Source organism: Anopheles moucheti, chromosome 3 (assembly GCF_943734755.1).
Source record: "Anopheles moucheti chromosome 3, idAnoMoucSN_F20_07, whole genome shotgun sequence".
NCBI lineage: Eukaryota > Metazoa > Arthropoda > Insecta > Diptera > Culicidae > Anopheles > Anopheles moucheti.
Window position 1 is genome coordinate 9,784,808 of NC_069141.1, and position 23,617 is coordinate 9,808,424.

The 23,617-nt window shown below is 43.4% G+C and overlaps 1 protein-coding gene across 1 annotated transcript; it reads right to left on the minus strand.

Annotated features, from left to right (window-relative positions):
- Positions 1-20,089: 20,089 nt before the first annotated feature.
- LOC128302167 (GATOR complex protein MIOS) lies at positions 20,090-23,573 on the minus strand. Its single transcript, XM_053038919.1, has 5 exons — positions 23,293-23,573; positions 23,042-23,224; positions 22,834-22,974; positions 22,462-22,581; positions 20,090-22,394 (listed from the first exon to the last, which is right to left on the minus strand). Exons 1-5 carry the CDS (start codon positions 23,417-23,419, stop codon positions 20,398-20,400), a joined length of 2,568 nt encoding a protein of 855 aa, XP_052894879.1. The 5' UTR covers positions 23,420-23,573; the 3' UTR covers positions 20,090-20,397.
- Positions 23,574-23,617: the final 44 nt, after the last annotated feature.

Below are 23,617 nucleotides of genomic sequence, written 5' to 3' on the forward strand. Positions count from 1 at the left end.
CAACTTTAGATAAAGTTGAATAAAAGTGCACATTTTAACACCATCCAGGTGATTTATTTGCAATTTATGTCAATGTTTGTCAAGTTGGAAAATTAAATACACAAAATAAAACCAACAATTTAAAGGCTCGTTAGTAACAGAAAGCCCTCTCTGTACGACCGACTAGGCTTATGATCGTCTTGTTGTCTTGCTTCGATTACACCGCACAATGCGTTCCACACGGTCGGACATTCAAATTTTCTCTTTTAATTACCCTCAAATACTGGCCCGGAATCGATTATGTCGAGGTTCCCTTCGACCCGTCCTTGCTGCAATGCCCTTTCCCCGCGCTACCGTTTCCGCGAACACAATCTAATTCCCCAACATGAGATGCAAAAAATCTCGTTCGATCCGCACCAAGGTTTTGTTTGCTTTTTAAACACAACGCAGCCCATCGCGCGTTAGTCGGAAAACCCTGTGACGCGCTGTGTGTGCGGAGGGGGAAGTAAATCCAATTAACATTATCTTATAATCTAATCAAAACAATGCCGGAGCTTTCGTCCCACCCCAATCGACGAGTCATCCGGGCAGGAGCAAACAGTGTCCGGAATTCCAACGCAGCCAGAAGCCAGCAGGCAAAACCGTTTCGAGAAAAACAAACTCCACTAACTCCTCCCAATTGTTTTCGGGCTGCCAGAAAAGCTACGGCCGGAGGCCCGCATTTGCCCCGAATTGATTACGCGAAGTACAAGAAGTCGACGGGACGGCGATGGAGTAAACGGTTTGCTACAGTGGCGATGGCGATCGAGAGAACGTCGATGAACGCACGGTACGCTAACAGGCGGAATACAATCTCCGAAACGATTAAGCGTAGGAAAAATCTAATAAAACCGAAATCTAATGTCTATCAAATCGCTTTAATGTGGTTTCGCTTTTTCTGCCTTGCCTTACGTGGTACGTGCAAGATTAAAGCAGAATTGGACGATCGAGCAAAATCCGGGGATCAATCGATCGGAAAGGGGCAGGAGGTCGATCCGTACGATGGCTACTGTTTGGATTTTCGGTACCGTTTTCGAAAGCCACGCTTTTGGCCGCGACCAAACAAAAGCTTCCAATCCTGTCATCCTGGACATTGTGGCAAGGAGGGTGTTTGGAGAACGGTACGGAGGTTTTGCATTAGGGCAACGCAAGCAACCCCCCAGGACATTGGCGCGGTGTGGCGTGAATAAATAATAGAGCGGATTGATAAATTAAAAAATTCCACCGCCAAATTAATTGCTTCGGCGTACGGTGGACCGGCGAACAATTCGGCTCTGGTCCGAAAGCGGCTCGGGCTATTGGCGAAACATTGGTAAGGCGTAGCGAGGTAGCCGTTTACTATCATTTGTCATTTTTTTGTTTGTCTGCTGCTGTTACTTTGAACCTTGCCTGCGACATGTCTTTGCTTTGAATAGCTTGTAATTTTATTCGCCTTAATTTAACGGACATTGCTTTAATCGGCTACCGAGGTGAAATCGGTACAAAAAAAAAAAAAAACACAGGAGCGAGTTCTTGCAGTCACTATTGAAATCTAGCATTGATAGGAAGTCATTAAAAACTTCAAGACACATTATAATTAACAATACAGCACACATTGTCTACCCTGCTGTAGTAATGCAATACGGCCATTTTGTACAACTTGCCATGACATTTTCGAAGTTCACGAAGCATTTAAGTCGTTTCGCAAAATAGGAATAATTAGTAATCTCGTACTCCTGAACACAGATTTTATAGTAGGAAGGATTAAAAATGATCTCATGTACGTAGAGACCTTTAAGACAATCAATTCTTTTACCAAGATTTTTTAACTTGTGTCTATAGATCGAATATTGAATGATACGTCTGGAATCAGAAGACTTAATCTCTCAGAATTGTTATTGAAAAATCGGTAAAAAGGGTAAATAAATGCAACTAAGCTACTATCTAAAATCCAATTATTTGTATTGAGGTTATCCACCACCCACATCTAATTGAGATCAAAGGTTTAGGTGCAAACCGTTTCTAAATAATTCAACAAACTTTTTGAACATTTAGAGTATTCTAATCGTTTTTTACATTTGAAATCTTCATGACTTTAAATACTTTTTTTTCGTTTATTCTCAGAAAATCACATAACCATACAATTATTATATGAACTGTAGTAACCTCGCTTATTTTCGGGACATTTTTACACATTTCAATCATTCTGCTTTTGTGACTTCTTTCCCCAAAAAAAGCCCTCTTTCTAAAGACAACCCGCTAATAAAAAAGCATTATTTCTGAGCGATTCATTGTGCACCGTAAAATGCACTCCGGCACTGTTGTGGCGCATTTATGTCTCGCTCGTTGGGTCTGACTTGCGTTGGTGATGGAAGAACGTCTTCGCGTGGGCCGTGGATACGATTAAAAACTATTAAAACGCCATTAAATATATGCCATCGCCGATGTCATCGTTCTGGACAGGGCCCCCATTGGTGTGAATATTCGTTTAAGTTTATTACGTTTCGTTTTCTGATCATCGGACCATCCCAAACGCTTGCCCTGGTCGAATCTCCAAAAATAGATTTTCTTTGTATTAACCACTTATTACTGCAGTGGGTAATAAAATTAATCAATTCGTCAACCTCGGAGTTCGACGGACGGAAATACGTTTATCTCATCAAACCAGTAAGGAACGGCGCATTATGCAGCGCCACCTTAAAGCTAACCTCTTTTCATAAAACATTTTGCACAATAAACCATTTCCCGCCATTAAGCCCACTCACATACACCAACACACGAAACGGTGGAGAACCCCAGGACAATTAACTACCCAATTGCGAGGCTGGTATGAGAAATCTGTACATTCGCGCAATTACCACCGAACAATGGATAACCATATCCTTTTCACGTTCGCAATACAACATTATCATTCAGCCCAGTTCATTCGTTTCCTTCGTTAAATGGTTTCCTTTTGTTCGGGTGAGCTACCACATCCCTAGCCTACCACTGCGCTCCCTATTTAGCGAGCAAAACCCGGCAGGGGGTTTTCAATTAGTTTTGCTCCAACAATCCACCGGATCGGATCGACTCCATTACCGGCCTATGCATTTACGTGCATAATTTCACGTGTTGTACGCGGCGTTTCGCCGTATCGAAGTGCCAGGCCGCGCAGAAAGCGCTAAACGGTAAGTGAGCTTTTATGTAAAAATATTTCATGCTTCGAAGGCTTTTTCAGTGGAAAATTCCTCAAATAAAACCCCCACCTGCAAGCTGTACAAACAATAATACAATTACGCTCTGCAATTGAATGTGCGTATCCTTCGGAGCATCGCTGATGTGCTGTTGTGCTAGCAAAACGGATCGACGATTAATAACCGAAACCATCTGGCGCAATCGATACGCAATTCGCAAAACAAAACACTAATTTGGAGCTCAATCACAGCACGGTTGATTTGTGGTCATTGTACAGGAACAAAACATTCGCCTGACCGAAAACATGCCGCAACACAATTGGCCACTCAAACAGCTGCTTCCCTAGCCATAAGTGGATTAGTAAAACAAACATTGCGGTTGCTTAAGACACATTTCGCAAATGGGTTCGTATGCGTTGTTGTCTGTAGTTAAATGGTATCAATTAGGATAATTTAAAACATGTTGTAAAGCTTTACATTTTTTGAAGGATAATTAATCAGGGCGGAATGAAAATGATGAAGACTTGAAAATCTTGCATGACACTAATATTAAATTGGTATTTAAACCCATGATATCCTTGCGTGAGAAATTTCATACACAAAAACACTCTTAATAGCTATATTAAATCAACCAAAGTGACCAGCTTTTGTTATATGGTATCAGATGATAATTTAAGAGTTCTTTTGGTGCTCACAACACTTTATAGGCCAAATTTGGTAAATTATGTTGTGTTTTGTAGAGTCCAAAATTTGAGAAATTCGAGTCGAAAAAATGCAATGCAAAAAATGACATTTTAAAGGATTTGTTATAGATTAAAGTTGTTAAAAAATCATTACAGACAACCTTAAGAAACCATTTTTACAACAAATTTAAATAAAATATCCAAAAAGTAAAAAAAAATATGAGAAATGTTAACTTCACTGCTTCCGATATCTCGAGTTCTGAAGATGCCCAAATGAAAATATTGTCATAAGATCCTTTTTAGAAGGATTATAGAGCTTTATGCTCTATAGGTTAATTTTAATATTACTCTTAAAAAAGTTATATAATCTAAGATGTGTTGTAAAAGGTCTTGAGTTTCAAAAAGGTTCTTAAAGTAGGATTTCCCAATTTTTTCCAGATTTTCTTAGCTCAAATTAAGCTCGATTCGAATCAAAGCTAAAGTAAATTGTGTGAAAATCTTCGAATAAATCATCCAATTGAATGATGATCATAAGTCTTCTAGAAATTTTTGATACGAGATCCTGAATTCTAGAAAAATTCTAGTGTTTGAACATAGAACACAGTTACTTGAAAACATAAACATTGCAAAGTGTTCGGTTATGTGGAATAATGCTATCCCAAATCCCTTTCCAGTGAGATTATTGCACCATGTTCCTTTTCAATCTAAGGTTCAGCGTCTAACCAACTAAACACACATAACCCAATTCAAATAACACCTTCTACCTTCCCGTGAAACAATGTCTGTTCCACCTGGAAGGTTAAATTATGGTACAATAATTTATGAAGTTACCTCTTCCACTACAATTGTTCTTGCTAAACCTCTACCCCCGATCGCCCAAATAGAACCCCTTCGTAACACGATGCTCCATTAACGATGACAGATGAATGTGGTCGAGGTATTTTTTTGTGTTTTTTGCAAAACCACTCCAACCACTTAACCCATTTGAGGTCGATCGTACGAACGAGATCATTACGAACAAATAGGGAGCATACAACGAGCAACGAGTTCGGTTCGGTATGGTATGGTAATGGGCGCTGTTCGACGACGAGCAAGAGGATATCACGTCCCTGCCACAAACAAGATGAAAATCACTTATCGATGTTTTATTGCGAACGTTTGCATTTGGTGCTCTGCCCGGGAACGGGGGAACGGGTTAGGGCCTCGGGATGGGAAGGAAATTTGATTATTTATCAAAACAAATGACGGAATTATCGCTTATTACTGGACAACTCGCTCTTTGCCATGATTGACCACGTCGTACGTGGATCTCGTTTGGCCAAATCGATTGCGGCGGGCCAGGTGAGAAAACGGAGCATCGATGCGATCGTGCTAACCATTCGTGCGCCCATTTCCGTTCACCCAAAACCCAGAACGCTCTTATTGATTCCGATGACGCCTGAGGTGTACGCTGTATGTACGTACGGCCCAGGAAGCACGCAAGAATCTGCATACCACCCTCCACACTTCCCCCCCATCCCACATCCCACATCCCTTTCTTCATCCCATGGTTGCACGAGCATGGGATCGATCGATCGGGCCCATTCCACGACTTTGCACGAAGAAAAGCGTACGAACTGATCGAGCTGAAAAGAAAAATCAATTACGTGAGTTATGACAAGCGCACGAACATGGAGCGGTGGTTTTGGCCGTGGGGGCCCTTGTTTGGAGCAACTCCCGGGCAATCTCGTCCCCCGAACAAAAAAAAACCCGAATCGATGAATCGTCCGCTTTGCCTATGAATCAGCAGCGTCGAAGTCGCTGGTCTGCCGGCCGCACGACCCAAATGCAAATATGAAAATATTGTGATCAGCTTCATCAGCACAGAATCCCATTAATGGCCGAGCGTACGGGGCGCCCCCTACGGTGTGAAAGTATAATCGATTTTTCGGTTTCGGACAATTTCACGTTCCTCGCACCCCATAGTTCGGTCCATTCGGGGTCCGGGGTCGTGCATGATAAATGATGAATGCGCCCCATTAGGATTAATAAATGTCAAACTCTCCTTCCGAGCGGGTGGATCATGCGCGGAGACACTCCTGTCAGCGAGTAGTGGCCATCCCACCGCACTGCACACCCACTGCAGCCCGCCGGAAAGGTCCGCTCCGCTCTTAACCAACGCTACGTTATTTATCGGTTTCGGTTCAGCGGATCGGGTGGAGATAATTTCCATATCGCTTACGATCCAACACGGAGATCCATTTTTCCCTGGAGCTCGATTTCATTCGGGAGGACACGAGATAGGGGAGCTCGTTAACGGACGGTGTACAAAACGGTGAATTCCTAATCAAACACGTGTTAACGGACACGGGGCATGTCCAGTGCGCGAGTCGAATGGCGCTGTCGGTGATGATGGCTGCCGTTGTTAAAGAGCACGTCATGCTGACGAGCATCAAGCATTAAGCATGGTAACTAGAGGCATGGCCCAACCGTTGGGGATGAATGTTTTAAATTCGAAAGTCATGCCCCAAGAGAGCTCTTTCTCTATATATATTTGCTTAATAGGACGCGTGGTTGCGGGTGATCGAATCCATCGACTTTCTTTCAGCCAGGACAATCGAAGCTCCACAGCGCAACGGCTTGTTTCCTTTTCCGCGCGTAAGGAATGTGTGAAAATCAACCCCATAAACTAGATACTGTTTGTTTAACCGCATCGAAACGGTGTACGACAAGCCGAAGCAGTGGAGGTCAACTTGTACGAGGGCCACCCGGTGAACCGTTTTTTATTTTTTTCGGGGGGGAATTGTGCAATTGACTGCCTATAATTACTGGTTCGTTCCTTCACTTCTTACATCGCCCCGAAAACTCTAATCAACCACCGCCGCTTTCGAGACCGCTTTGATCGGTTATGATGTGGCTTAAACAAACATGGTCGCGCCGCCTCGCGTTTCTTTTGATATCATTCCCAACCGACCACCGGGCATTACTCATTTCCGTAATGATTTAATTTCGGCCACCCGGAATCGGGAACAATCTTACGCTCGGTGTGCGTTACGTGGCGATCGTGGTTTTTTTTGTTTCGTTTTTCTTGGTGACCGTATCAGAGTATCAAAAGAAAGTCGGCAGTCTTTAGCGCCGGCATCCGAATGTCCCGGGGTCGTTTCGTGTGCCGAAAAGAGGAAGTGCACTATAATTGCCGAGGTGCCGCGGTCGAAGCGATCGGGAATCTAAACGGACGGAAAGCACCGCGTGATCGGCGAAGGAAGCTGCCTTCTTGTCCGATCGGACAGACAGAATGTCTTGCTTCCTCTCCCCCAAAGAGAGTTACAAAAAAAGGCTAGTTCCTTTCATCTTTTTCGGCTACGCTTCCGGTAAGGGCTTCCAATTATGACCTCCGGTGAATTTCGCTCCTTTCTCGGGTGAGTTACTGCAGCATCTGTTTGGCCGTTTACCATTTTTCGGTTACAAGTTTATTGACTTTCGGGCAAGGACTTTCGGTTCGGTTGCGGCAGGACAGATGGTCTAAGAATACACCGATCCCTTTGCGGGCAGATTGTGGGCGATTTTGGACGAACGATAAGCGGAAGGATCTTTAATAATAACGGGATCATACGGGGTTTCGCAAGGTCACTCAACTTATGCAACCATCAGATGTCGATGTGTCTTTTTCTGTTTGTTTTGTATTAGTTTTTCCAACTCAAAACAAAGCTTCACATCTTTTATTTTCAAAACATTGAAACTTTGAATCCATCCGTTTGAATCCTCTATCGTTTTCCATCGAGAATCGATAGACCGAGCTTGAATCTTGCATGGATATCAACGAACAACCCTCATTCATCAATTACGTTATGAAAAGCGTTAAATAGATCAGGAATGTACGCAATCAATCGCTTTCGTACAAGTCCGTGAAATAATAACGCTCAAACCACAAATCCACACGTATTAAAATCGCGCCTCATTTTTACGATTCGTATCGCTATTCTGCGCGAACTCTTATCAAAGGCGTGTCTGCTTTTCCTATTTGTTGCATTCAACGTAAAACTCATTTCCACGATTCATGCCGCGGAATGCATGCATACATGATTCGTTTACTGGACAAAGCTATCGAACCCATTTAACGCTTCTCAATCGTTTGTTTGTGTGGTTTAAGCGGACTTGAATTTCGTTTGTTCACAATTATCGCACGGTGCGTAGCGTTTTGAAAAGAACGTACGCGCGGAAAGGGTGAAACACGATCGCTTGGGCCCAACGTGATGAAAGATCCGTATCCGATCGGTTGGCGTTAACATGCCTTTTATTGCTAGTTGATCTCAATAAAAAAGGGGGCTAAAAACACACACACGGACACGCGATACCATCATAATACAATCCTGGTACATGAGTTTTAAAACTATTTCGTTTGATGGATTTGATTGAAAGGGAATCAATTATGAGTGAGATGATAAAGCTAACCTCGTTTTTGTGGTGCTACGAAGCTTATAGAGGTTTGAAGTTTTTTTTGTGATCAGTTATTGGATTTGTTTGAAGATAAACAGGAATGTGTGGAGGAAAATTGATTTTTTTTCTCTACTTTCTGGATGATTTTCAAAGTTGATTTAAATATCTGCACAAAATTTCTTCGCGACACACATTTATCATGTTGGAAATCTTGGCATGGGAGTGAAATGTAAAAGCTTTGTACGGAATAAATTTCTTTCCCACCTATCTCTACATAGTCAACTTCAATTTCAAAGAATACTAGGGAGTTAAGTCAAGCTTAACTAAACTAAGCAGCAAAGTGTGAAGATAACTGTGCATTCTTCCAACTTTCTGACACATTTTCAAAATGAATTTGCAGGATACTCGAGTTCGATTAGTCATTTCTGAACTCTGCACTAGTTGAAACAGAATTTTGAGAGTTTTTCACAATTTCTTAAGGATATTAAAATGAATTTGAATCGATCCTGATCGAAATTTTCGCCTGACACATTTGAAAAGTCAGAAGCCTTTCGAAGTGTTACAGTTGAGAAAGCTTTGCACAGAATCAATATCTACTTGCACTAGCCTAACAAATGTAGAATAATTGTACATTCACCTCTACATAGTTCACTTTTTCTTCAAATGATTATTTAATATAAGATTCAAGTAATTTCTGGATTATTTTCAAGTTACACTGAAACGTGTAGAAATAGATGTGAAGAATTTTTCAAGATGGCCAAGAATTTCTATTTTAGCTAATGCAGTGGGATTCATTGTCGGATTTTGTTGAAGTTGAACTAAAATTTGTAGAGATTGATTGAGAATTCTTTCAATCTTCTCATGATATTAATGAATTTTACTCTGCACAATACATTCACATTTGTCACAAGGATGGAAACATCCACCCCTGCGTTTAATATGGTCTCCTTAACTGGAAAAAGCATCCAGAAATTTAAACTCCACAACCGTGTATAGCAAGCACTTTACATTAAAACACTTTTTCACCAATTATGAACAACAAAAAAGGAGCAAATTAAATTTACGTTCGAGTTCTTTTACCAATATCCTTTACTCGCATGATGTGTGTGTGCGATCGCAGGTAATAATTTTCATCTAGATCGATTTGATGATTGTTGCATTGCATTTTGAAGCGAGAATAATTTGTTTCATGTTCCGTTTGCCATTTTAATTTTCTGTATCGTTTGTGCAATGCCGCAATGGTTTTGCTACTTAAAAAAAGAGTACTGCTAACACTTATTGCCATGGCCGTAAATGGGAACACAGAAAAAAAGGCATGATCTTTTAAATTGTTCTTATCTCGCTACAAATTGGCAGTAAATAAATTGTTCTCTTCTAGGGTGAAGTTAAATTGCCACCGACAGTAAAAAAGACACAGACACAGTTGCCCAACTAACGAACCGTGTTTGCAGCATCCGTATAGCTGCTAATCCACCAAATCCTGCTCCGGTGGATGGGACATGAAATTTTTTTTTTGCTGTAAGGTACCTTCTTTCTACCCCGTCAGCACAGAACGAGTCTGTCTCCCATGGGTCAGTGAGAGAGTGGAGAAAAAAAAGATGCCCCATAACACGCTGTTAACACGCTCGTAACACAGTTCATTTACTTCCGATCCCTGGAAACGATCACGCCAAAGGCACCAGGGGGAAATGCCACATTTTCCCCCGCCATCCGGATTGCAGCGAACAAAGGACGGCTTAATTTGAACACAAAAGTCCAATTGTGGACCAATATTTATTAGCGGCAGTGCAGCACCAATACCGCTGGGTCGGATTGAACGGATTGGCCCGGTGGACGAACTAATCATCATAATCAAGTGCATTAAACTCATTAGCGGAACGTGAGTTTTTTGGTTTTGTTTTCCCATTTTCGCGTGAGTGTCTAATTTGTTGATTGACACACGAACGCGATGATATGCCCTGCCTGGCGCGTTTCGTTGCGTTCGACGTCGTGCAGCGTGCGTGGGTTATTTCGCTATGTAACAGGCTTTGTATGATTTGTTGATTTTGTACAAGCAGCAAGGCAGCTACAGACATTCCTTTTCAATCGTACTGTTTTGTATTAACCTATTCATTCATATTGGGGCAGCCCGCTCATATTGGCAAGCCAGACATGGCAGGCCTCCTGAGGTTGTTGCGTTGGTAACGGAAGAAGTATTCATAAAAAAGAATATTGATGTCGAATGACGATGAATAATTATTGAGATACATTAGGGAATAAAACACAATTTCAATATAGCCCAAGTTGAAAAGCTTTAAAAAAGGGTTCGACGATCTAATAGACAACCTTACTCTAGTTAGCTATATCAAAGTCCGATAAAGAAGTACATGGTATCAGTAGTTGATTATCCTTTTTGTGCAGGTGGCGATCAACCGTAACCCAACTATTTCCTCAAAAATATTTAATTGGAACCTCCGTCTGATCATACATTCTAACGGTAACTAGAAGCTATAAGCTATAAGCTTAACAACCGAAGGTTGTTGAGACCTTTATCAAAGCAATCTTCTCCATCGATCGCGTGGGATTATGGACGAGATCAGTTAATATTAGATATAGATTTGCCTAAATCTTTCAGACGACGGCTTTAACTTCCCGAAGACATTATCATAGAAGACATATCTACTAAAATTGAACTACTGCTTCAATTACTGATCGTCAATTACAGAAGAACGTTTTTTAAGAACATGGTGTGAGAATCACCAAGGCTTATACCTTGATAAAGATCATTTGTTGATTAGAAGATCGATGGCTGGACAATGATGCATTTAGTATCAGAACTTCAGTGTAAACTTCTACTGGAATTGAAGGTTACTTTTGCCATCGGATGACCGGAACTAGACTTCAATTTGGCGCTCTGTTAATTCTCCAGAAGGGAGTTATTATGCATATCAGATCGAAATCGAAAAAAGGCATAAAGTGCCTCAAGATGTAAAACTACTCGATTGATATTGCAATTTAATCGAAGCTCTAAAGTACTCAATAGCATAGCTAGGAACTCATATAAACTCATATGATTTGTTTTGTAAATCAGTGCATATACTACAGAATTGGTTGCGATTGCATAAATGCCTGTACGGAAAAACCAGCAAAGAGCACTTTGTAACCTAACGTTCGGCCAGCGCAGAAGAAGTGCAGCATTTTGCAGCCCACAGGCAAACCTGTCCGGTGTACAAGCAATACGGCCGCTGTAGCGTCACGATCCTGCTAACCACGTTCAATCATTAATCTTTCCAACACCTTGACAGCAAACTTTCGAAACAATGTCGACGGCCGGCGTAGCTGCGCAAGGAGGGAAATGGGTCGGGGAGTCGAATGGGTGGAACCCATTCGCGAAGCTCAACCACTTTTCCGATCGTTAATTCAACCCGATACAACCCGATCAATTTTCTAATTAAACCAGCTTCTGTTCATCCAAACCCGGGGGAGGGAAGTGCGAGTGCCATGCCAGAGCGCGTTCGCTAACGATGGTTCAGCTCGTACAGAGGTATTAGGTACACAGCAGCCGAGAGCGACGGAGAAGGTGAGTCACCACCATCATCACCGCGCAACCGATCGCTACATCCACCGTAAAGCTTTTTTCTAATTCATCTTTTAATTAGATCCATCCAGGTTTCCTTTTGGTTTGATCTCATTAACTTCGGGTCCGGCGGCAAGACCGGCAGCCAGCGTACAGGCCGGCCCGCAAGCGTGCGTAATCGAAAGGCCAAATATTTAAATTAGAAACATCCTCTCGACACAATCGTCTCCTCCTCCACCGCTGGCATGGGCTCCGGCTAAAATGGCGATTGACATGAAATACCACTTTTTAATTGCTTTAATGATCGTTCGATTCGATTGATCTGGCGTTACGAATGAACGACCAAATATGACGTGCCGGGAGCCGGCCGATCTTGCTTTGTTGCTGCAGAGCATGATTTTCCGTTTTATTTTGCGCTTTCTTTGGGAGTCGATGCATGGCTATTTGGTCGCTTTTCTTTCACTCGCCGTGTGTTCCGCCATGTCCGTTTTGCACGTTTAGTTCGCATTGTCGGCGGTTGCATGAGTCGTGCCTTATCACGATAGCGAAAGGATTGAATCGAGAATATGATTAACGAATAGCTAATTATTGAACAAATATCCAACAGAAGCGGCTGGCTATTAGCCGTCTTAGCGTGTGCATTTCCTTTGCGGGAGGGCGATACAAAGTGGTTTGTAGAAGAGTAGTAAATTACATGAATCATCCCGATAAGCATTGGTACGGTTTGTTGCTTCACTTATGTTCTTACCCATTCTTACACATTTTCTCATAATTAAAAAGACATTCGCTGTTGGTTTGGAAGAAGTAGTACAGCTTATGCCATTCGCCATACTTTATGCCATCCGTCAGTCGCAATCGCCCATGTAAATGAGTCCTTCGCACCGGCACGGATCGGTTAGTGACGAAAATAGAGCTGAAAGTGATTATTTTGAAATTAGCCCCAAACCATTGAACGTTTCATTTTTGCATAGCTCAAATTAAGTCACCCCACCGAGCACAAAATCACATCACCCGAGTGGCCGCACAGGTCCCTCTCGGGAGGTTATTGGGTTACGCTAGGTGCCATTTGTCAACTTATCAGTGATCAGAAAGCGCACGATGATGATCAGCGAGGAGCACGCACCAACACCACGCGGTTTCGGGAACAAAGAAACAACAGCAAAGCCGCCCGAAAAAACCTTCCTTTCTATTGTTTTCCCTGGACGGGAATATCCAGTGCCGCCTGTCTAATTATATTACAAACGAACGATTAAATAATAATTTGTTTCCTGTTGACATTTCGGTCGCTGCTGCTCACGCACACGGGCCCCGGTGTGGTGTTTGTGTTGTGAGCACGAGGAACGCAATTAGGCGACCTCATTATTTTCGATGGCCCGGTATCAATTTCGGCTGTAACCATGGCTAATGACTTTTGATTACGATAGTTCGTACAAACCGACCGTGGCCGACAAAAAAAAAACACTGAGCATTTGGATGCAAAAGTTTTTCCTTCGTGTGGCCGATAGGCAAACCGTGTGCAACGGCATGGGAGCCGCGACCGCATTATGAATGGGGAACTCTCGTGAAAAGGCCAAACATTCCGAACCGCGATGAGACATTTGACGCCGCGCGGCGCTTAATTACAAACGCTCCAGATTGGTTTTAGCGCGGCGGCGGTGTGCAGTACCGATCGAAACTCGATGGACAGTTCCATCAGCCATTCACCGTGCATCATCTTACCCCGGATGGAGTCCGGATGGACATATGATTAAAATATCAATTTCCGATATTAGAACATAGGGCCGCTTGGCTGGTCTTTCCAACATCGGTACCTCATCGCAGATGCCGCCTTCCGTACCCGGCAATTACATGCTTCCACCTCATTTAATAGAAGCAATTACCAGCCAGGCCGGCCCACCAAACAGGCCTCGCTCTCCAGCGGTTGGCATCGTTTGTTCGGTGCTGGAATGGAATGAAACTTGGGAAAACTATTACTAGCGCCGAGCGCAACGAGAGCCAGTGTGTGGGCCCTTCGGTTGGGTGGGAAAATTGTGCCGGTTCTCACATTCTACTTTGTCAAATCTCATCTCAGGGTTGGCGTGCTTTGGCAAGCGGACTCGCTCTATTGGTCTGCATGTGATTGGTCACTTTCTAATGAGCAAACAAACCAAAAAAAAAATAAACAAGATAGTCTTTTCTTCTGCACTATTGTTGGTTCGGACGCTTCATGCATTCCCGTTTTTTGCATTCCAATTATGCTTAATTTATTGTGCAAATATTATACGAGTGTACGCGACGATGGCTGTCGAGATATCCACACGACGCTATGTACTCATTGATCTCTCATTCCAGATCTGTAAAATCTCCATACTTCCATACTTAATGATAAATTATTCATAATCTAACATTAACATTAATCCTATTCTATAATTAACATTTTTTCGCTCTCTAGTACCCTACTACGTATATACACTGCATCTATAAGTAGATTAAGTAATATGAGGTACCTCAGAAGATCTTTACCTTCTAGTCCGATGTTTTACTAGATCATGCAATATTTTAACCTCATCATAACGTAGTACTCTTCAACAATATTCTGTTGTACCACTACTAGGACTTCTACTACTTGTACTACTAGGACTTCTTCTTTTATTCGTCTTCTTGGAACGGTCTAATCGGAGATCTTGCCAACCTAGTTTGACCGGTCATCAAACAATCCTAAAGTGAATAGTACATCGCTGCCCCCATTAATTTCTGAGAATTGCTGCCATAATAGTTTCACTTGATCCTTATTAGCCCAATCGCTAAATAGACAATCTTAAATGTCTAGGAGATCTTTCTTAACTATTTTTTCTGATCAGCCCCTAATCAAATGAAATAGTAGCCTTACAAAACAATCATTACCTTCTTAGCATTTATAATCAAAATTATATTTACGGTAACCGTAACACCGTTACGTGTAGTATAACAAACATTAGAGAGACCTTCACTCTTGACTAGACACATCAAGGTGTTCTTGAGCTATTCCTCCCCGAATCGCCTGGGTGTGGTCCGTTCGAACAAAACGTTCTGAATGTTCTGTCAAGATGGTTTTGTCACGATAATACACTGCTCTCAGTGACATGAAACAAATTGACTAGGCCCATTTTAGGTCTCCTAATGCAGTGGTCCCGACTATGTGTTTATTGTGTACGGAAATGTCTTCATTAAGGTTGAGAGAACACTAATTTTACGATCGTATGGATGGTTAGTTTGTGATCCGCTTGGACTGAAATTCAGAATAACCTGAAGTTCAGTTAAGTTTCCTCTCGAAATGATTGAATGCAAGGGAGTTAATTAATTTTATTTGCTCCACAAGATAAGACACACTCTACTGGACTACTTTTTCTAGCTTACGCATTTGTTGCTCATTAAATTAAATCCTATTCAAACGCTTCTCTGCCTGCAACAATGTAAGTTCGCTGTTCATCAACAAAACTACTCCTTTCGATCGTTGCATTTGCTTCCCTTCGGCAACTCGGCAGAGAAACCTGCGTCGACCGGTTGTACAACATCGCTCATCGCTCTGATCTTGCCGCTTTTGGACGCTGTAGACGGGGCAGATAAACTTCGGGAAACAAATTGATTTAGGTGTCGATTCAATTTAGCAACACCGAGCGTAAGCGCTTACGCAGCGAACAGACGAATTAATCTGCTGTTTAACACTTTAGCCAGCCGAAAATACTGTACCATCATTAGTGGAAGCATTACCCCACGAGCCGAATTCGATCATCGGTTAGAATCGTTTCCGCTGCGCAGATGAGCGTTACAGTAAGTAACGATCGTCAATTATGGTAAACTACTGGGATCGATTGCCTTCACCACTGTGCAATGGAGGAGTGAAACCACCGGAAGGGGATCCTTGGTGTGTTTGTGTTGTGTGGCGGTGGTGAAAGAAAAACGCTCAACACACCTTCGATTGTTAGGAAAGTTAATTTTCTCGGGCTGGATGAAACGGAAATTGACTTATCTTTGGTCAATTTGGTGGTTAAATCGTAAACTGTGGGCCTCGCACCTAGAGCGATCAACGGGCGGAATCAACTCCGCCACAACCCTGGTAAAGACTGGAAGCAGGTAAAGACCGGGTGGTGAAGCACGTAATCAAACAGTGTATTATAAGCAACAGCAAAAAAAAGGTAGCTTCTGCCACGCCACGGTCGGATGCGTTTCATCAGCCCCGGCTAGTCGCCCGGGCGCAAAAGGCAAAACCCCATCCAAATTGAAGCGTTTATTTTATGACCTCTAAGTGCAACTGCAGCAACCATTCAATCGGGTGCACCCGAAAGGTGCTGGACGGTTGCGGTTTGAAGCTTTCGTCACCATCGTTGCCGAACGACAAAATGAGATTGTGTGTCCGGTTGTGGCAAAGACTGCCAAAGGTGTGAGGCGGTTGGTGGTTGGTGTGAATCCATCCACTGTCTAATTGGCTAACGAAATTGAATTCAATTTTCAGCAAGTGCACCGGATGCACTTCCACTCGGTTGTCGTTATTTCTTCACACTTTGCCCTTTTTTGTTTTGTTTTGTTTAGTCGCTTCACTGATGGAGGTTCTGCGCGAACCGAGCAACGGCTAATGAAAATGGATCACCAGACCTCTTTCTAGTGGCTTGCAACGGATGCAATTCTTTGTGGACAGGAAAAATAAAACACACACACTTACGGACGCCACCGGCAACCGTGCTTAGCCGAGAGTTAATTGAAAAGTGAACGGACCCAACATTCATACGATCGTCATCCTTTGGGAGTGTTTTTCGCATTCGGATAAAATTATTATTAGCGATAATAAACCGCTTCCACCGAACGGGGCAATCGAACGGAGCAATCGACTCACCGCGTGCCTCCACGGGACATTCGCGGCACCCAGGCACCGTGTGACCGCCGACGATAACCTGTCGTTGTGTTCGTAATCGTGAAACATAATTGATAATAAACGCTTATAATACACCGTCTACCCTGGGTTTGCTGGGTACGTTCGGGCCTGCTGTCGCTTCGCGCTGATCGAACCGTGAGACGCACCGGAATGTTTTTTGTTGTCCGGGGGGGAAGGAGAGGCAGGCAGGCCAGGCCGCGCTGTGGGACTGTAATTTTCAGCAATTTAAATAATTCTAAATAATATAATTTTAAGCGCCGCCCGTGATAAAGCTAATGGTAATGAAGATCATTTTACCGTTTCGTATTTACCGTGTATGGGAAATATTAGGTTTGCAAAGGATGGGGATTGTTTTGTTGTAGTACATCATGAGTATTTTATTAACATTAAAACTATAAGTTATTAAAAATTGGGAAGGCACATTGAAGGAGGAGACTGGTTGCTTCTGACACCGTATTCGGGTTAAAAACTTTATATTCCAAGCGGTATTTCGGGCATTTTGTTTACCCAACAATATTATTTTTTGTTAGAAGTCTAACAAAATAGGAGAAGTTAAAGTGGGGGGGGGGGGTTGTCTAAAGGAAAATTTGGAATCTTTTCTAAATTCAGCTCGAGTTGAAATGGGACATTTTCAGCTAGGTATAGAATTTCATCCAAATATTTGTAGTATTAACAACATAAAAATTGATTATTATCTGAGATATCTCAAATAACTCAGTTACCCTGCTTTCAGAGTGACAATCCAGACAGCTTTTCTCAGAATACATTTTAATCTTCAAGGATTCCAGGAGTTCAATAATTCCAGACCCCGTCGAGAGATTCTAGTCCAACTTGAACAGTATTCAGCAACGGTTCCATGTTGTAATCACCTTGAAAACATTATGCATAGAAGTAGAACTGGAATGTTTGATACTTTTTAGCAAATTCGGTCATAATTGAAATTTTTAACCTCGGGTTGGATATTAACGAGGCTTAAACCAAGTTAATGGTGGCACCCCCAGCGGTTTTAGATAATACATAGATAGGAAAGTCGTCCAAAATTTCACCTATCTTGGGTCAAAAATCAGCACAAACAACAACATCGATGTTTAGAGACACGTTGTCAATCGTTTGCAATCTGAGAAAACTTCTCTACTCAAAACATCTGTCGCGACGAACAAAGTTGGGACTATAAGGAATATAGTTCCAGTACTCACATACGTCTCACCTACATAACTTTGGCCAACACTGATGAAACTCTCTCAGCGGCGTTCGAGAGGAAGATGTTCAATAGGATTATGAAAGGATAATGGAGGCGCCCGTACAATAACGAACAATTTAAGATGTACGATGAGCTCACTGCCATTCAACAGATTTGTCGCGCCAGTCAAATGACACCGGAGGACCGACCATCCCCTATAGTTCTTCAGGTCCTCTAATGAATACATCCGGCAGAACAAAAAGCTTTACAAATGTGATGAAAAGAATCCTCATGGATCTTCGAAGAAGTCTCAAGATTTCACATCTACCTCAATGTAGTCCAATTCAAAAGTTTATCATTTCACCACAAAAACTCTGTATCGACTTCTTTCCTTCAAAAGGGGATGCACTCCTATAGGCCATTTCCGCACTGTGAGTCAATCTTGTCTTCCGTTACCATCATTGCATAAACATTCTATCTGAACTCTCCGCCTGCAAACTTCATCAAAAATTACAATTACTTTTGTGCCGCCGTTCGTTCCAAATGGCACTAAACACAATGGGATCAAATTTCTTCGAACGCGTTAAAACTCACCCTCATACTGTGACGGTTGAAGCGTTTTCCGGTGCGCAAACCTAATCAAAAACCCCAGCGCCACGCATCCATTCTAGATACGCGTTTTACGATCCTCGACGGCTTCGGTGTCGACGGAGTCGACCGTGTCCGGCTGATTTAATTCGCCGGTGCAAGACACACATTTGCTGTTATGGCACTTTCTGACGCCATTTTATTCGCACTCGGGTCACCTTCCGGCGTTCGCACTCCCCTTGCTTCTTGCCATTAACGCAAGCGAAGAAACAAACGATAAGCATTAATTTAATTTTTCCATACTTTAAAACGGCATAAAGATAAACAACGCTATTTCGTTCGTTCGGTTTCATCCCCAAACGGCTCGTTTGCTCTCTGCCGATCGCTGCTGTGCACTATTTCTTTAATTTCTTCGTGGAATTACATAAAACGCACGAAACCCCCGTTCGGGCCGTAAGAAATCAGCTTCTGGTAGAGCCGTCCCCATCGTCCGCGCACCTCTGTTTTGCCCTGTCCAAGCAAATGTCGGCGTAATTACGTTAATGGTCAAGCGAACCTTCATAACAGCGCCATTTGCATCGAAAACAGTCCGGCTCTGTGTAGCACAAGGCCACTATAGTAAAGGGTTCATGAGAGAATCGGTCAAATTGAATCCATCCACCCTGGTCTTGAGAACTTCGAAGGGACTTTTTTATCAACCTGAAGTATTACTATGGCCGATGGTGGTTCCTATCAGCGTAACTTTACCCTCGTGCACTTGTGACATTTATCGTCCAGCTCTATAGAAAGGCGATGTCATTTACTCCAGATGAAAGCTTAGTAAGCTCTGCCTGCAAAACCAAAATCAATACCCTATGTTCACATCCCCTCAAAATGTTCACGTGTTTCATTGCTAGGGCCAGGGGAAAAAAGGTTTAAATTCGCAAAATTTAATAACGCATCGCAATTTCCATTACATACCCACCACTAATGAATGATAAATTTAAATTAATTACTTCCAATCTCGACCATCAGCACCAGGCGTGTCATTGCGATTCCCCACATTGGCGGTGGTGCCGCAACACCACCGCATCCGGCTTTGCCCAGCTTTTCCCCCTTCGCGAATCGAAAGTCCTTCGAAAAGGGCGCTTCTTTTTGCGTTATTTGCTTTTTAACCCCATGATTAACCGGTTCCGGAACGATTTAACTTGCCATGTATTTGCCATTATTATAAACCCTGGGCCTTGGCTTTGTCGAGTTATTTACGTGTTTGTTAAATTGTTTCGTGAAATCCCCCCTTCTCCAACTACGCACAATAAACACGGTTACACCAACACTACTACTTCTACTGTGCCGAGCTGTCCGTACAAAATGGGCGGTGCTTACTGCTTTTGCTCGGTGGGGAACATCAAGCAGGCCGCGTTAAAAGTCTTCCCCTTCTCAGCATTTCGTTTTTGCTTTATCGTTTTCGCATTTCTATCCTCTATTTTTTAAAGTAAAGTTGTTTTCTTAACAGTTTTGTAACTTATTTCATACTTCTAAATTTTTATCATTTCTTTCGATTTTTTTGTTGTTGTAGGGGACTTGAATTAATATTATAGTTAGCTATAATTGAGCAACATCTTTTGCTAGTTGCACATACATGATTTTATTAGCCATTTCTTTGGCCTTTATCCCCCTGGTTCACACTGTAAAATATAACCCTTTTAGCAAATAAAACAATAGTAAACGATCCTCTTTGAGGACTGACGACAAATAAAAAGTACTTTCAACGAACACAATAAAAAACAAACCGAACACAGAAATTCTTTCAAGATGCGTTCGAATTACGGTGCATCATCCCCAAGCACGTTGCACTTTGCTTACTGGTACAGGAACACCAACTGGTTGAGACATTCTGCGGTCTTCGCAACCTAAAACAACGTGGACAGCTGGTGTCAGGAAACGCTATCTTTGTCACGCGGGAACTGCGGCATCGGCAAATCTTTGGCAAAGCACTTGCAAGTACAGGAAGTCACCGGGCATTCGGTGTTCTGGTTGAACCACTCCGTCAGGTGTTCGGTGTGGCCACCGTGCCGGCACGTTTGGCACCAGCTGAACCACTTCGAGAATGGTTTCGATTGCCACCCGATCTGGCCGTGAATTGCTTGGCTCTGCGATATGGCACCCATCGTTGTTCCCATGTGCAACAAACACAACGCACACCGGGGCAATGGTTTGCGGCAATGTGGACAGGAGGATAGTTTGTGCATGGTGGTAGCGTTTCCTCGCAGCCTTGCATCCTCCTGCAACGCGATCGATACGTTCTTTCCACAAAAGTTGCACAACAGAAAAACGGACCGGGAACTGCGCGGTGGTGACCGAATGCTACCGAGCGTAATGTCTAGCTGGGACCGTTGCTCCCACAAACCCCAAACGTCCAGCATGTCCCGGTACGTTGCAATCCAGTACTGGACGCGATAGTTTGCCAGGAGCTCCGAGGTGAGAAAACGGGCCGAAATTAGCGCCACCGTTTGTACATCTTCCGTTCGGTCGAGATGGCTCTGCAGCAGACTAATGCCATCGTTGGTTGCACCCGTCAGTAGCAAACCGTTTAAATCACCCGTCTCGATACAATTCGCCACCATGCCCTTCGTGTACTCGGCAAGCTTCACATCGGACAGAAAGTTGCAGGCAAATGCCATGCGATCGCTGAGCGAAATTTGCGTCTCGTTCGTGACCGTTTCGAAGCCATCCTTTTCGTACGCCAGGAAGGAAAACATGCACCGGAGATACGGATCGTCGATCTGGGTACGGGCGGCACCGCACTGCTTCCGCCACAGCTCGGATCGTTCGGCGGAAAAACCGGACAGTGCGATGGCAGCCACGCGCAGCAGTGAGCTGGGATCCGATGCCTGATCAGCTCCCCGGCCCAATATATCAATCGCCAGACGCACCCGAAAGTGAAAGCACGCTAAAAGGGCCGCCCTCGTGTACTCGCGCTTTGAGCACAGTTCGTCCAGAAACGTGGTGAAGGTGGAATCTTTCTCACGCTCAAACGTCCATCCGCACAGCAGCTGGGCGACATCGCGCTGCTCGCTACGATAAACCACCAATCCGCTGCACATGCTAAAGTCAACCCATTTCGTGTTGACCGGTTCCGACTGTGACATTGGTGGCCCGTCCAATCCATTGTTTACGCCGAGAATTTCCTTCAGGCCCTGCTTGTTCTCTTCCTTTACCATGTGGCCAAGCATTCGCCAGACGGATTGCAAACCGTCGTTCTTCTCCACTAGATCCCCATTCCGCTGCAGATCCGCCATTAGTCCATAATTCTTCAACGCCCGGTGTTGCATCGTTTCCGCAATGTCTTCCTCGCTGCTATCGATGTTCCATTGATTCAGCGAATCGGTTGGCGTTGACGAGCGTGTTGGCGTTGCGAACTGGCGCAGATCGTTACCGTTGTTACCGAACAGATTGTTATTGTTATCCCACGATACGGCCACCCGCTGCGGAATGCGGTAATCGCAAATATTGCCAACGCTCGACAATGCCAGCATACGCTCGAGATCGTACGGATGCCAGGAAAGGTACGCCATCGATGGTACTCGGCTCGTCATCAGCATGCTGGCCGTGGTTTGAAAGGGTGAAACGAAACGTTTCACCGAATGTGGCTCACCGCCATCCATCTCCGAACCCGGCCAATGCAAATCGATCAAATTTATCAACGGTGAGTCGCGCTGTAACGTCGACAACACGGACGAGCGTGTCGGGCACCAGGACAGTTGGCTTATGCTCTTTTGCATCTGTATTTGACTGATCGGTTTCTCCAGCGAACGGAGGTCCCAAAGGTTTATAATGTTTTCGACGTAACTTGCCAAATAACGACCGTTCGGTGCCACACAAACGCCATTCACTGTGCGAGTGTTTGCCACAGTTGTGAGGACTGGGTTCTCTGTTGGAAAGGGAAACAATGGAGTATTACCAAACAGGTTTGCATTATCATTTGCTGCCATACTTACGCCTAAAGTCCATCATTTTGATGTACTTGTGACTCATGCCTGCTATCAGCACCTGTGGGAATGTCTTGTCCCAACAGACCGAGTGAGCTGTTTCTGACAATCCAATCATGCTTACGATCGCTACAATCAGAATGTTTATTTATGTTTTTAAATTTAATAATTTCATGGCGCCTGAAGAAGCCTGAGCAACTTCAACGTATCTTAAAATTAAACAGCTTTGTTTGTGATGGTTTGATATTGAGCACAAAAGACTAATTTACATTCGGACAAGACGCGTAAATCACGATAGATATAACCCCGTCTTAACGTAACACCCAATAGCATGTAATCTAGTCAAATTCCATATTATCAAGCATTCGATCATTGTCTTACATGATTGGTTTGGGACACCACGCTCGGTGTCCCAGATTGTGATGCAATTGTCGGACCGATTGCGATCGTGTCCCATCGCAAGGAAATTGGGTTCCAGCTCGCTCCAAGCAATACATGTGCATGCTCTCGATATTCTCGGTGCTGTATGGGATAAGCAGATGATAACGTGTCAGCAAATGCTCTGGGAAAACGATATACCGGAACTTACTGAATTCGACATTGTTTTCGGTCACAAAATTACATAATGCAACCTTTCCATTCGGCAGACCTGCTGCGAAATTGATTTCTCCTCCACCATGGTACGACGGTGCTACAGTACGCACAAACTGATAACGCGTTTCGAAAGCAATCAATGTGGCAGTGGTTGATTTAGAGATGTCCAAATTTATGTCTACGGGAAATACAACGACCGGATTGTTTTAATTGCCATTTACACCTCGCCGAACTGTACGAACTTACTCGACTTCTCGCCATGATCGATGAGATCGTTTTTCACCTGATACAAATTAATTTCGGAACTAGCTGCGGTCAAAAATCGATCCGAGTATTTCGGAAACCAGTGCAATTCCACGACCGTTTGGGACATTTTGTAATTTGTCGTTCAATTCATTTACGTCCTCGTTCCGATGCGGCATAGACTGCGATGGTTAATTGTTGGATAATTATTACACTTTTGTCTGGCAAGGAACACAAATTTTAGCTTATTTGTTATCAGTTTGGGAATTGTTTTGGTTGCTTTGTTTATGTCGCCTTTTTCCGACACATCCCGCAATATTTTTGACAG

Coding starts and splice junctions, on each gene's coding strand:
- LOC128302167 (XM_053038919.1), bottom strand. CDS start 23,419: ATGTCCCAAACGGTCGTGGAATTGCACTGGTTTCCGAAATACTCGGAT. Junction 23,225..23,292: donor CGATCATGGCGAGAAGTCGA/GTAAGTTCGTAC, acceptor TATTTCCCGTAG/ACATAAATTTGGACATCTCT. Junction 22,582..22,833: donor TGGTGTCCCAAACCAATCAT/GTAAGACAATGA, acceptor TTCTGATTGTAG/CGATCGTAAGCATGATTGGA.